General features: G+C 36.3%; 1 protein-coding gene and 1 pseudogene across 2 annotated transcripts in view; one reads left to right on the forward strand and one right to left on the reverse strand.

Moving 5' to 3' along the window:
* The window catches only part of BRIP1 (BRCA1 interacting DNA helicase 1), a 240,837-nt gene that overhangs the window by 10,121 nt on the left and 214,773 nt on the right, over positions 1-15,943 (forward strand). For both annotated transcript variants that reach the window (XM_069078100.1, XM_069078101.1), the window contains 2 exons: positions 8,523-8,653; positions 11,405-11,524. In XM_069078100.1, coding sequence (XP_068934201.1) covers positions 8,523-8,653; positions 11,405-11,524 — 251 coding nt within the window. The remainder of the gene's footprint in view (positions 1-8,522; positions 8,654-11,404; positions 11,525-15,943) is intronic.
* LOC138153685 (EEF1A lysine methyltransferase 2-like) lies at positions 5,813-7,785 on the reverse strand (annotated as a pseudogene).

Here is a 15,943-nt window from a genome sequence, read left to right on the forward strand (position 1 = left end):
CATCATCAATCTTATCCTTAGACTTGAAACCTTGGTATCATCTTTGTCTCTTCCTTTACATATTTTATCAGTCTTCAAATTTTGTCAGTTTTAATTCCATAATATTATTGCTGCCTTCTCTTATTCTCTGCTCCTGCTATTATTACCCTTGTTTAGGCACTCACAACTCACTGAGAATTTTGCAGTTGTTTTTAATCTAATCTTGGCTTCCATTCTCAACCTCTCTAATCCATCCTGTGTCCTGCTACTAAATTTGTCTTAAATCACTGCTCTGATCATGTTACTGATCATTACTGACAATATAGTCCCGTCTTCCAGTTCAACTACAAATCTTTTCTAGGTACCCATTATAAAAACACAATTCTTTCCCCTAAGGGGCTTCCAACATAATAGTTGGAACATCTTTTTTTTACAGATGAGGAAACTGAGACACCGATGGTTGTGACAGGATGTCACAATGTGACTGTATCTATCCGTTGAGAAATATCTGCATGTGTTAGTGGATTGCAGACTCGGTATGATTCAGCAGTGTGATAGAGAAGCCAAAAGAGCTCCTGTGAACCCAAGTGGTATTAGAAGAGTTCCAGGATCTGATTTATGCTCTGCTCCTGCTGTTCTCTGTCCTGAACAAACCACACATGGAGAATTTTGTTCAGTTCTGGATGCTGTATTTTTTAAAAAGAATATTGACAATAAACTGAAATATGTCTAGAGGAGGGAAACGAGGGTAGTTTTGGAGACCATGCATGAGAATTTGTTGAAGGATCTAGGGATGTTTAGCCTAAAAAGACCTGGAGTGAACAACATGAGGGCAACCTTTAGGTATGTGGAGGGCAGATGAAAGTGGGATTAGACATGCTTTGCTTGGCCTTAGAGAAATTAACCGGGACTAAGGGTAGAAGCTGTAGAGAGGCAGAGTTCAATTCGGTTCATGGACTTCTTGACAAGTAGAGCTGTCCTGAAGTGGAATAGTCTTCCTTAGAAGTTAGTGGGCTTCTAATTGTTGTAGATCCTTGACTTAAAATTGAGTGAACACTTGACTGGAATGTTGTATATTATTGAACTTCTGATTAGATAAATGTGTCAGTGTCCTTTGACATCTCAGAGGTGCTTCAAGTGATTCTGTGTTTCTAGTTCTATGAGTTGACTCTGGTCACACAGCTATAGAACTCAGTCCTTCTGATTTCTAAACCAGTGATCGTCCTGTTCATTGTATTGTTACCTTCTGGGGTGGGGGTTCTTAACCTTTTTTTTGTCATTGGTCTTTTTGGCAGTCTGGTGAAACCAATTACATTGAAACAGTTATCGAAATATTAAAAACAAATAAATTCAAGTAGCCCAGTTAAGAATTGGACTGGCAGCAGTGGGAATAGAAAGCAAGGAGCGGATATGAGGGTTGTTACAAAGCAAGAATTCTCTTGGATATGGTAACTGGATGTGAAAGGAGAGGGATCAGCCAAAAATGAAGCCTGGGTGAATGGGACAAACAGGGAAGTCAGGAAGAAGAGCCAGTTTAGGGGTAAGATGATGAATTTGGTTTTAAATAGATGGAGATGATAATGAGAAGTAGAAATGTTCATTAGGTAGTTGGAAAACTGGGACTGAAATTAGATGTTGTTTGTCCTTCATTCCTTGAAGAGCAAAAGCACCATGACATCATGGAAGTGATGCTTTGACATGACAAGTGAATTGAATTTAAGTGAGGGAGGGATGTGCAAAGTCACCAGCCTCACTTTTTCCTCTTGTGCCATCAGGGTCAGTGGCCAGATACATATCAGGATGACTGGAGATGGCCCCAGCTGCAGCAGAATGACTTGACTTTTTAAAGCTAAGGTCTTTAGCAGGTCCTATTTTGACCAAGGCAACTCCCATTCTGTGATTAAGGCTAGGTAAAAAAAATGAGGCAAAGAATGACCTCTTTAACCTAGTCCAGAAAAAACAAATTGGGAAGGGAAGACCCTTAGTTTCTGGCCCAAACGGAAACAATTCCTATTTGTATTCACTCTGAGTCAGTCTGGGCTCAAACAGTGACCTAGTTGCTTGTTTGGCCTGGGACCTGTTGGCCAATCTGTGATAACCAAAGTAATTTGAGTTTAAGGCATGGTTCTTAGATATCTTGTGATGATATGTTACTCCTTGAAGAAAGAAAGAAAGGAAGGAAGGAAGAAAGAAAGAAAAAGAGAGAGAGAAAAGAGCTATATTGCCCAATTGGCTAGTTCCACTTGGGTCCCCGGTGGGACAGCTCCTACTATTCACAGGGTTGTTGTTTGTCTTTCATTTTGAAAGAGGACTATGATGTCATGGAGGTGATGCTATGATATGCAAGTGTATTGCATTTATGTGAGGGAGGGCTGTGCAAAGTCACCAGCCTCACTTTCTCCTCTGGAGCTGTCTGGGGCAGTGGCCAGATACACATCAGGATGATTGGAGATGGCCCTATTGAGGTTTAGGTTTAGGGATCCTCAAGACCCCAAAATACAGACATGCCAGGTCCTGCCAAATAAATTCGACTCAAGCCTTCTCTCAGCCAAAGTAAAACAGATTCACCATATTGGGTAGACTCTTAAGGAGCCTAAGTATTTGTGACACATGCGTTGACAAGCGGGCCAGATTGAATTTCAGCTAGATGAGCTGGATTGAATCTGAGTGCCTTCATGGAGGCAAGGTGGATTTTATATACAGAAAAGCTGGGAGGGATCTAGGGGTGGTCTAGTAGTCTGGGGTGATGGGAGGGGTCCAGGGAGCATCTTGATGAGACTGGGGTGACTAGAGGTCAGAGTCCCAGGAATTGGATTAAGGATGGGAAATAGCTAAAGTCTACCTGGAGATGACAGACAATGGAGGGCTAGTCTAGTTTAAGGGTAACAGATTTGGGTATAGATATTTTAATAGGATCAAGAGGGGAAGTAGCTTGACAATGGAGGGCTAATAGAGTAACAGAGATTTGGGCCTAGTGAAAATGAAAGGCTTCTGGCTTCAGGCAAATGCCTCATCAAGTAGAAAGATTCAAGGAGAGTTCCAGGGGGTTCCCAGAACCTGTACCCCATCAGCCCCAGATGTGGTGGGAGTCCTTGACCTTTTAAAGCTAAGGTATATAGCAGGTCTTAATTTGACTGAGGCAGCACCCATTCAGTGATTAAGGCTAGGTGAAAAAATGAGGCAAAGGATGGTCTCTTTAACCTAGTCCAGAGGAGGAAGAATGGTTGCCAGATGTGACTGCCAAAGAAGTTAGTGCAATCTTAGGCAGCATTAAACATAGTATCCAAGACAAGGAGGTAGTAGACATTGTATTCTGCTTGTTTTAGACCATTCACATGTGGAGTGTTGTGTTTAGTTCTCGGTCACACATTTTAAAAGCTGGCAACTTGGAAAGCCTTCAGAGGAAGGTGACCAAGAGGGCATAGACCTTCTAAATTGTGTCACATAAGAACTAGTTGAAATAACTTGAATTGTTTAGCCCAGAGATTCCCAAACTTAATTGGGCTACTGCCCTCTTTAAAAAATAAAAAATTACTCAGCACCTTCCTCTTTAATCTTTTAAATTTTTTTTTTTTGGAAATTTGTGTCCTTTCAAAAAATACAAAAAAAATTTTTAAATGACACATCTTAAATTTAATAATTTATTGTAAATTTGTGCGTTTTTTTCCTTCATTGGAATTCTGGTGATGCCATATTCCATCATGTAACAGTATAGTATCATAATGTAAATAAGTACATTATATGCACAAATTCTTGCTGATGCATGCTGGACTTCCCAACAATGTGCAATATGCTCACCTGCCAACACTTGCTTATTAAGCCCTGTTGGCAGACTTGATCATTTATTGCTTGCATTTTGTCTGTTTATTTGGAAAATGATGTAATCACTATGACTTTAACTCTGTTACATAACAGATGAAACTTGTATGAGCAGTTTTTCACAATTTTCTTCTCTTGTTTCCTTATACTTCCATCCCTTTCTTCTTTTTCTGCAGTGCCCCCCAATTGCACCTAAGGCTACTACTGCCCTCTCCCAATCATTTCAGTGCTCCCCAGGGGGCAGCGTCACCCACTTTGAGAATCTCTGGCTTAGCCTACAGAGAAGCTTCATCAGGGAACAGGCTAGTTGAGTTACAGTTTTTGAGGGGTTATCATGTGGAAGAGAAATTAGGACTTATTTTGTATGGCTCCAAATGACAAATCTAGGATCAAAGGATTGAAAGTAAATAAAGGCAGATTTTGACTTAATGTAGGAAGGAATTTCCCAATAATTAAAGAGTTGTTTAAAGATGGAATATACTTCCCTATGAAGGTATACTGGATTTCCTGTCAATCAAGATTTTGAAATATAGCCAGGAATAAACCTTTGTTGGTATTGAAGAAGGGGTTCATGTGTCTAATAGGAACTTGGACTTTAGAAACATACAGCTCATGCTGGATGGGACTACAAGGGCCAGTTTGTACAACCCTTTCATTTCACAGATGAAGAAACTGAGGCATGGAGAGACAAAGGCTTGCCCAAGGCTACAGAGGTGATAAGTGTGAGAGGTAGGATTTGAACACAGGTTCTGTGACTATAGAGTCAGAGCTTTTCCCATTGTACCAGGCAACCTTCTAGATGCCTTTCATCTCTCTTGCTCTATGATTCCAAGTAGAAACTTAAAGGAATTTCCTGAGAAACATTCAATGACATTTCTATATGGTATGTTGGTGATTGTGGTGCCACAGTCTATAACAGGCCACTTGTATTAACCCTAATCCTCTTTCATTTATTTCTTTTGGCAGGATCAGGTCTTGACTACCTGATGCAAGGTTCAGGTTTTATTCTGTTGCTGCTTTTGCTTGCTGTGTGGGGTATTTAGGAAGAACTAGCACCTCTGGCATGAGGGCTTGCTGAGCCCTTTTCAGGGCTGCTCATCTACCTTTGGTGTCCCACCTTCAGTGTCCACCTTCAGCTAGCCCTTAGCTGTGGTTCCAAGAAGCTGTAGCATGTGCAGTGGCCACACCCTGGTAAACTGTCTCAGCAGATGGGCTAAACCAGGTTGAGGGTAACTGACAGACCTCAAATCTGTAAGTTAGGGGGATGCCTACCCCTGGTAGGTAAAGACTTTCCTTGGTGGAATGGGCAGATGAGAATAATTTGTTCCAGTGGCCTTTAAGGCAGCTGAAGCAGGTGCTGTGGAGTCATTAGAGCTTGGTCAGACATTGAAGACACTAAGGTCATCCACTACATCCTGGTCCATTGTCATTGCCAAGGATGACTTTTGTGTTGCCATTGAACTTCAATGACTCTGAGAGAGTGAGGCTGATGAGTTCATGCAACCCTGCCTCACTTAAATCTAATTCACAAGTAAGTCAAGACATCACCCCATGATGTCATTGGTCCCCTTTGAAAAACAAAAGATGAGCTATACTTTTGCTTGTTTACTGAGGTCTCCAAAGCTTAAGTCACTTTTGAGGGACAAGGCCAGAGGCTTTCCTTCACCTCCCCCTCTTTTTCTGTTTCTGATTGCAGCAATTCTCTTTTAAGTATTTAAAGGTAATTTATTATGAAATACTACAGGGGAACATCCAAGTTTGGAGTGGGTGTGGGGATTGACAGATGAAAAAGCTTGCAGTATACAAAGATCCTTATAGTTTAATCTTGGTCATCTGTCATATACAGGACATTTGTCCCTCTTGCCTAAAGCTCTTACTTACCATGGGCTGTGATAGTAACTTAGTTTTTTTTTCTTTTCTTTTCTTTTTGCTTTTTGGAGGGGAAATGGGGTTAAGTGACTTGCCCAAGGTCACATGGCTAGTTTTTGTGTTAAGTGTCTGAGGCCGGATTTGAACTCAGGTCCTCCTGACTCCAGGGCCAGTGCTCTATTCCCTGCGCCACCTAGCCACCCCTCAGTTTTTTTTTTTAACTGAAAGGTAGTTTATTGTAGAAAAAACCAGAAATCCTAAAATAAAATTAAATGACATTCTTTACGAGCTGTAATTCCAAAACAGTCCAATAAAAAACAAAAATAACAGATTAAAAAAAATTCTGAACCTGAAATGGAGTTTTGATCAAATCTTGATAAATAGCAATGTTCAAAAAATTACACCAGTATGCAGAATTAAAACTACAATTACTTTGCTGTTTCACATTTTAAGTTGTTCAGCAATTACAGAGATTTGTTTTAATCAAAGAAGAAAATACATACATTTCAAATATAAAAAATATTCAAAAGAATTCTGTCAGTCTTTCCAAACCAGCTCCTTGTGGGTACAGGATTTTAACTGCCCCACTGCAAGTGTCTGGTATATGCAGCCCTCTGTTTTGCCACGTACTCAGGAATGATTTGCCCGCATGTCTATTTTTGTCAAAACGACTCGGACATTTGGACTTTTCAAAAGGAAAACTGATTTGTCCAGAGAAAGACCTCACTTTTTTTGGAAAATCAATGTTGTTACACTTTTTCCAGATCTCCCTCCAAAGGTAAATGTGGGTGTTGGCAGTTCTTCCAGAATTTCAGATCCTTCACTGAACTTACTTAGCAACTCATCATTGGTCCAGTTATAAGAAGTGATGAGAAAAAAGTCTTTATCTTGTAATGCCCTGCAGAGAGATTTCGTATACTGCTTCCTCTTCTGAGATGCACTGTTAGGATTCAGGCTTATGGCATCAGAGGCTCCTTTGTCAATACAAATATGAAATCTGGATAGTTTGGTGGAAGGATTCAAAAAGTCTTCCACCTGTAACTTAATATTAGGTAAACCTTCCTTTTCTATTATTCTTCCAGAAAGCTGTATTGCCAAAAGAGAGTAATTACTTCCAGTAACATCAGAGTACCCCAATTTTGCCAATTCAACCATAAAGATCCAATTTCTAGTTTCAAGGTCAAACACTGAAGCGTCCAGTGGGATCTTGCTTTTTTCCATCTACTTGATTAATCACTTTATACTTTCTTCTCCAAACCATATTTCTCCTGAATCTCCACATTCTTGAAAAGCCTGCAATTTCTCTTTCAGAGTGTTCAACTCTAGTGTTCTCAGGTCCCTAGGACTGAGGGCTCTAAGCCTCCCTCCTTTTCCACCTCCTCTTCCACCTCCATCAGTAACTTAGTTCTTGATCCTTTGCTATGAAATTAGTTGGTCAGATAACTCTTTCCCATCTAGGTTTTCAAACAAGGGCCTTAGCAGAGATTTCCTTTCTGTTCCCCAGCCCTTTGATTTTAGGTCACTTTACCCTTAACCTTGAGCCAGGTTTTTAAAAAACTTATCCTTCTCTCCCATATGCCTATTAAGAAATAACTCTTTCCTGTCTGAGCCCTAGAGCTGCTTCTTTTAGGTTTCAGACTTGGTGACTCTCTTACCTTGTCTTAGGGATCTATATTCTCTGGCCCCTTTAGAAGCTACATCCTGTAGAACCTACATACTTGCCTGTCTCTCTGTTCTTAGAAGTAGATTATATAAGCAGAATCTTTGCTACTTTAGCCCTTGTTGTATCAGCCTCCATTTTCATTTTCTTCATAGGGTGCAGTACCTATTGGGGTAGACAGGCTAGCTGTTCCCTAAGTCTAGGTTTCTTTACTTCCCCATGACTAACTTGTACTTGCATCCTGACCTTGAGTTTCCACCTTTTGGCTTGATATTTGAACTTTCTAACATTCAGAGCTACTTAAAGTAGAATGAGCAACTTCAGGAGAATGATTCCTCTTCACTTTTACTAGATATTGAACTCTGTCACATCCCTGCCTCACTTGGCAGGGATGTGATAGAGTGGATTTCTGGTTAAGTATTGGATAGGCTAGATTACTTGGAGTCCTTTCTGTCCATGTTCTATGATTTCTGTGAGCCTTCTTGGCTGAGCTTAGGTGACAACTAAAGTTGAAAAACAGTAGGTAAGGATGACTTTGCCTTGTTCCCTGATCATAGGGATCCAGTCACTTTCCCATCTCAGGATGATGAGTTATTGGGTCTGTTTTGGCCCATCTTTCTTAGAAGTATTGCTTTTTGCTCTATTTACAAATAAGACACCCTCCCCCCCCCAGTAATTTGATAAGACCTTTCTGCCATTATATTAGTGGTTTAACGTTACTCAACTAAATTATAAAATGTCTTAAGTATTTTTAAAAAATGAGCACTTTGACTTTTAGAACTACTAGCCAGAGTGGTTATAAATATAATTTAGTTCAACCTTTCTATTGAAGGATATATCTCAGTGTTTTCAGTATCTTTGTTAAATTTATTATCAAATAAATTACTTTAAACATTTTATCTTTCCATTTAAAAATATCTTAAACATATTCTATTGCATATTGCATTTTGATGCAAATTTTATTTTGAAAATTCCAGCAGGTGATATTTGTGAATGACTTTGGGCAGTTATTTGTTTATATACCCCATTATAGAAGATTGCAGTACAAAAAATATAATGGCTGTACAATTATCTTCCAAGAATAGACATCTTTTTGAAGAATGGATTTGGAACCAAGGTGTAATGTGCAGTAATATAGTTGAGTTATGTTTGAGAAAGCCTTTTGGCAGTTAATTGTTTATATGTCCCATTACAGGAGGCTCTACTCCAAGAATCACACTAGCAGCGAAATTATCTGCCAAGAAACAGGCATCTTTGCTTAGTGATGAAAAGGATGATTTTCAAGTAGACAAGAAAAGGATTCGTCCCTTAGAAACCAAGCAGCAGGTGAGCAGAGCTTATTGGCAGTGAAATAATCCAGATATAGCTGAACATGGTTGTCAAGAATCAATCAACATTTCAGTGGAAGTCAGAGAGATTAGTTGGGTCATATCACAGCCATAAATTAGACTATTTCTTTTAGCTTCATTTTTACTGTTACAAAAGAGTCCATTGTTGTGTCAGATTATTCATAATAACATGTCACTAAGATAGATTGCACTGTGCATAGTTGTACATGAGGAATTTATGCATTTTATGTCTGTGGAGCCTACTCGCTAATGGTGGCAGTTCAGTGTTCCATCAAGGAAAAGAATTCCAGCAGAAGAATGGGCCTTACATACCAGTTTTTTAAATACATGTATTGGTGATGTGTGCCCTGAAATTCATCTGTTGTCGACCTTTTTTTTTTTTGCTAGAAATGGAATTATTTTCTTGGCTATTGTTGTGAGCACTGAAATATACTGTGATTAGCGATATTGCCGAGTTAAATAGTGGTGTGTGATAGAACTATTTAGCCTTTCTAAGAAGAAACAGATGCAAAAATAAAAGCTTACAAGCTAGCTTGTATGTAGATTTTATTAGTTTTATTTCCACTATTTGGTATTCCCCATGGTAAAAACTTAGTGATTTGGACCATTTGTGAGGAGGGTCATTCTAAATCAGGGGAAGGTCTGAATTTTCCAAATATTTAAAAGAAGCACATTTGTATTACATAGAGCCTTACAGAGATGAGGGCTATGTGTTACTTGATAAGAGTTTCATAGGAAATGGTCTATGTAAGGACTAAAACCTTAAGATGATTTATAATTAATTTAATATAAATCAGGAAACATACAGCAACTACCATGTACAAGGCTCTTCACTAGTATTGTGGATATAAAGATAAAACTAAAGTTCTGTCCTCAAAGAGTTTGCATTCTAATATATCATTCTCTCAACTTGTCATTTGTTGGTAAAGTACAGGAGACTTTACAAAGCAGTTTAAAATAAAAAAAAAAATTAAGTCTTAATGATGTCTTACCATAATTTCCTCCAGTGTTGTTCTCTCTCACGTTTTCAGAGCCATATCACAGAATAAATAGTATTTTTTTAAGGCAAAAAGAAAGAAAAAGAAGAGCAAAAAATCAGCACAAGTCTTGATACATTGAAAAAGTCTGAAAACATGCAATTTGTAACAACTATGAACTTTCCCACCACTATTAAGGGGTGTGCTGGGAGCATCTTCTGGTATCTTTTCTTCTAAGTTATACTTGTTTTTTTAATATATCTTTTGCAGCATTAACTTTTTTTCACATTTTTTTCTATTTACATTGTGTAGTCATTGTGTATATTGTTTACCTCTGCTTTGTTCATTTTGCATCAGTTCATGTATATCTTTCCATGTGTCTGCATTAATCACAATCATATAACACCTATTAAATTAACATCCCATTCCATTCATGTACCAGTTTGTTTAGTCCTTCCCCTAATCAATGAGTATTTACTTTGTTTCCAAGTCATTGCTCTTACAAAAAGTGAGCAGTTTGTTTTCTTAAGGAGTTAAAAGAAAATTTCTCCCTAGAGTTTTGCTAATGCTATAAACTTGCTTAACAAACTCTTAGGCAAAAAAAAGACATTGAAAAGGTAAACTGGCCTAATCCATCCCTGAATTGTTACATATTCCAGTTTATTTGACTCCAAATTTACATAGTTTTATTGTATGTAAATATTAAATTTTTGAAGTAATAATCTCGTCATGAATCGTTTACTTTTTCTAATTTATTTCTAACATGTAATTTGTAAAAGGCATAAAATTAATAATAAAAATGAAGAACTATTTTGTGTTTACTGTGTGAGAAAATGGTGGGGGGTGTTTGATCATATCGTAAAATATTGACTCCTTGACCCTACTGTCTCCTTTAGTGCTTAGTAACTATTGGAAGAGTGTCTAATAATTATAGCATTATCTTCCCTTTTCTCCCTTGCTTCACTTCTGCAACAGTGAAGAAAATAGGAAGAGGCATGACTGCTGCTGTGAAACATGAGTAATAGAAATTCAAGATACAAGAGGGGCATTAAGGCAGCAGGCAACAAAGTTAGCCAGATTTTTCAGTCCTTTAAACTTTAACTTCAGTTCCCTCTAATAAAAAGTTGCAATTATTTAAATTTTAAAAAATTAAATCCATTCCTTAAAAGTTTTTATTTTGATGGGGTAGTGCTTTAAACTTTGCTTTCCAAAATTGTTTGATTTCTATTATGTACATCAGGACCTTGCTGTAACACTGTCCTTGGGGTTCACTTTATGGGATTATTTTATAGGTGGTACTATATTACAATGTGATTATTTTCCATTATTAATAACTCACCTCTTTTATTCAGTCCAGGATGAACCACAGTTTTCTATCTTAGTCAAGATGTGTTATGGTCATGTGGTAATGTATTTTGTTTGGCAAGAACTTACACATTTTTGCTTGTCACAGATGCCATATAAATTTGAATATGGACCGTTGCTGAACATAAGGGACATTTATAAAATGAGATCTCTTCAAAAGGAGAAAAAAAAGTCACTGAAGAATTACACAGATTATAGGTCACACTCAAGTTTTTTACAACCCAGACTTGGAGGAAAAAGTGTGGACTGTCTTCTAACCAATAGCTGTTATTCATTGTCATTTTTCCTAGAATAGAAATCATTGATAGGGCTCTACTGAGCTGTGAAAACTGACCTAATTAAGCATCTTCAGTTTATTTGGCTTCTGGTTTGCTGTGTTTTTGTAGGCTAGAAAGCGTCATTGCTTTGGAAAGGATACATGGGATTTAGATATGAAAGCTGTACCAGAAAGAATTGTGAAGCCACACTCTCCACTGGGAAAAAAGATAACGTCTTCTCCACAAGAGGTATGTATTATAATTCATATGTTGATGCTCAGTTAAAGGAGAGATTCCATGGCATCTCCAAATTCCGTATTATAAGCAATTGTCTTATTTAAACTGTTTCCTAAAAGCTCCCTCAGTGTCTTTTAATAGGTTCTGAAGGAGTAACTCCTTTTCTTTGGATTACTTGTTATAGGAAACACCTTTATTTGTCTTCTTGTTGACTCACTCACAATTGCAAACTTTTTGCAGTTTTTTGGTGGTTTCCACTTGAAATGTGGAAAATTTTTGAAGTACATGTAGAATAAAATGTACTGTTCTCTAGAAACTTTTTTTTTTTTACCAGATGGACAGTATTGTTAATTGTATTTTGACTTGAGTTCCTCTTTAAAGTATGGAATGTGTTGATTACATAGTAAGTCATAAGCATATCTAATAGTGAAATTATTTTAACAAATGACTTTCTCATAATATGGTTAGAAAAAGAGTGTTACTCAGTTTCTTCCCTGGACTATGACTCTACAGTCCTATAAGAAAATTTTTTTATAAGTTGAATGATTTATTACTCATCATAATGTTAAAGCTGTGGGTTATTGGCCATTTCTCTTAAAATTGTAGATTTATTGATCAAATTAAATCTCAGCTAAATTCAGTAAGTCAGATGATAAACTTTCAATAATGTGACACTAAATTTCTATTTGTTTAGAGATGTAAATGATATTATTTAATTAAACGGTTATATAATAAATTCATTGGATTAACAAAATGGTGACAAAAGGAAGATTTGACATGTGGTATCTTGAAAAGTTGTAGTATTCTTTCTTTTTTCTTGTCTGTACAGCACTAAAAAAAAACCCCCAACCCATTATTCATTATCTCATAAATACTTTCATTAAAAAAATAAAGGAAATATCCTGGTTTTAGTCAGTTGAAAGCCAATACCTAGATTGGTAAGTAATCCATATTTTAAATCTGAAAGTTTTCCCTGGCATCAGACAAACTAGAGTAGATAACAGTTACAAGTGAAATGTAATCACTGCAAATATATACTTGGAATGAATGTGAGATGGCATTATAAATATTTGCCCTTTTAGCAAAGTGCTTTGGTAAGCTTGGTAAGAAAGAAATATAAGACGTTTCTTCCTGTTTCTCTATGTCTTTAATTAAAAAGGGGAGAATGATGATATCATGAATGTAGCAGATATCTAAATGATTAGATTGGCAATAGCAAAGCCTAAATCTTCAGGGTGCTAAACCTCAGTCTGCTATTAAATTCATCCTATGATATGGTGAAAATAAGAATCAGAAACTAGGGTAGAAATAACATACTAAAATAGCTATTTTAGCAAAACATATATTTACATTTATTTTATTAAAGCAATTCTTTTAGATCCATTTAATTCTTTGCTAGCTATCATTTAGTCAACAAGCATTTATTAAGCATGAAGCGCTTACTATATGCCAAACATTGTTTGGAGAATTTTTAATATTTGGGTATTGGTAGCTTAGATTTCCTCTGTAAATCACTATTTTAGATCTTTTGCCCATTTATAAACTGGGGAATGATTTTGAGATAAGTCTTTAGGGAAGGCAGGGGTTCCAAGAGGTGGAGATGGGGAAGGAGTGTATTCTAAATTCAGGCACAACCATAGTGGACAGGCAAGGAGGTGGGAAACAGTGTCCTATGTGTTGAAAAGTGAGTAGACCAATATATTTATAATAATGAGTGTGAGGAAGGAGGTTTTAGAAAACTGGGAAAGTTGTGAGGACATTTAAATGTAAAATGGAGGAGTTAATACTTGATTCTGGAGGCTATAGGTGTCCTCTTTATCATAAAAAGACATATTTCTCCCCACAAGGTTACTCTGATTTCCTGTAGAATTATTTTTTCATTTTATTTTTAATTAACAAGCATTTATTTTCTTTCCCATTCCTCCCACCCCCAATGGGAAAAAAAACAAAACAGAAAAATAAACTCTTGTAATAAATATGCATAATTAGGTAAAAAAAAATCCAACATTTATCATGTGCAAAAATGTATATTTCATTCTGCCTGTTGAATCTATTACCTGTGGGTCAGGAGATGGAAAGAATGGATCATCGTCAGTCTCTTGGAATCATGATTTGTCATTCTTACACCTTTCAAAGTTGTTTGCTTTTACAATGTTGTTATTATATAAAATATTCTCTTAGTTCTGCTTACTTCAGTCTTTATCAGTTCATATAAGTCTTCCCAAGGTTTCCCTTTCATCAGATATTACAGCACAAATGTTCCATTATATTCATATATCATAATAGCTTACCCCAACTGATGGGCAACCCTATAGTTTCCAATTCTTTTTCACTACAAAAAAACCTGCTATAAATAATTTTGTACCTATGGCCTCTTTTCCTCTTTGGTGAATAGGTCCATTATAGGTATTTCTGGGTCAAAGGTATTCATAATTTAGTGACTGTTGGGGCATATATCCAAACTGCTTTCTAGAATGACTATACATTCATAGTTCCATGAGTAGTGCATACATGTACCTTTTCCCCCACAGCATAGTAGTAGAATTCCACCAACTATTTGCAGACTGGTTTACCATAATTCTCATTAGCTATATCAGGTTTTGCAAGAAAATATTTTGTTGAAAGGTAGAAGAGATACAAATGGTTCTGGTTGTGATGTCTTCATAAAACTTAGTGTAGCGTATTTTGCTTAGCCTCTGAAATGAATTCAATTTCAAACATAGCTCAAAGTAAAGGAATGGATTAGGTGTACTTAACACAGGAGCATCCTTCTTAGGATGAAAAATGACTCTGACAGTGTCAGTACCATCTAAAGGATGTAAAAAATGTCAGTCTTCTACTTCATTCGAACTGGGTAGGATTAAAAGAAAAAAAATTTTAAGGAAAAATGATTCAGACCCAACAGTTAATTATATTACATGCAACTCACGGTTTTTTATCCTAAAAAAAGCTGTGACAGAGACATTTTCCTCATTTTCAGATGTCCCCATCTCTGCTGTTTCTCCACATACTTTATGTATATGAGAAAGTTTGATTATTTAGGACAGTGATTTTTCAGGGTTTTCCCTCACCCTCTGCTTTGGGTACTAAACTAAACTTCTTGAATCCTCTTACAGACTTTCATAATTTTTCTTACCTAAAGTTCATCCTCTAGCCCATGAGTTTTTTCTTTTCCATTTTATTTCCAGGATTCTGATGCTCTCTTTTCAAAGCATAGACTTTTAGTGTTTTTAAAAATAAGTATTATTTGTCATTTAACTATACAATTTATTAATGTTCTTTTGTCTGTTTTGAGCATTTTTTTTATAGATAAAACATGCTTTTAATAAAATAAAAATAATACTTTGGGGTTTAGTTTTATAGTAAATACTGGGATATTTCCATTTAGGGAAAACATTTCAAAGTTCAGGCTTTCAATTTTTGGTTGGTATAATAGAGACTCAAGGCCAGCAGAGTGTGCTGTTGATGTTCAGATAGAGTCTTTTTACTTTGCTGACTTGGAGAGAGGCTCTTTCAAACTCTTCATTGATGAAATGAAAGCTTGGGAAGAGGCCTTAGACATCATCTAGTTCTTGGTGGAAGACCAGAGTATGTTTAAATATTAATTCTAGCATCCCAGAAAAAAAAAACCCAACAGCTGAGCTGAATCTTACAAATAACTTTTTAGTAGTTCTGAATCAAGTTCTCTAAAAATGTTAGTACCTAGATAAAAGATATGTTGATTTTTGAACTGGCACGCTATGAAGAAGGGTCACCTTTTTTCAAAAGGAGGCTTTGAGTCAGGTAGTTTTTAAATTACCTCTATTTAAGAAACACTTAATTTTAAGTGTTTCTTAAAAAACACCTATTTTTATTATTATCATTATGTCTTTCTATCTGCTTTGTCAGTTAAATGAGGAATATTAGTGTTAATATAGGTGCCTTAGCAAGGCAATATTAAATGTATTTTTACCCCCACATCACAAAACAAATTATTTTAACACTTTCCAGTGGTATTTTGCTCATTTCCACAAATTGATCACAGACTAGAGACCAAAAAATGATTTTGAGTTATTGCATCATTTAAAAGCAGTCTCAGATATAGCTTTTAAATTCATCCTTCCTCTTTGGAATTTGAGCCATTTGCATGGGGGAAAGATAGAGTCTGTTGTTTTGGTGGTAGATAATAATATTGTCACTAGTATCACGATTGGTTTATACTGCCAACTGCACCAAGGATTACATGAATAAAGGTACACATTAGCTTAAATGAACAATTAAACTAGGTTTAAAGAAATTACTGACAAGCACTTTTCTATAAGGGTTTGTAAGGGAAATGTAAAGTGTTATTGTTCTTTAGAATATATATGAATATTGAAAATATATAGCTTTGAAAAATAACTCATTGAAAAATAGGTCTCCAGTTAGAGATTTGTGATTTCAGATGTTATG

Source organism: Petaurus breviceps, unplaced genomic scaffold (assembly GCF_028583685.1).
Source record: "Petaurus breviceps papuanus isolate PSGF00001 unplaced genomic scaffold, PetGlider_PUasm1.0 91023, whole genome shotgun sequence".
Taxonomy (NCBI): domain Eukaryota; kingdom Metazoa; phylum Chordata; class Mammalia; order Diprotodontia; family Petauridae; genus Petaurus; species Petaurus breviceps.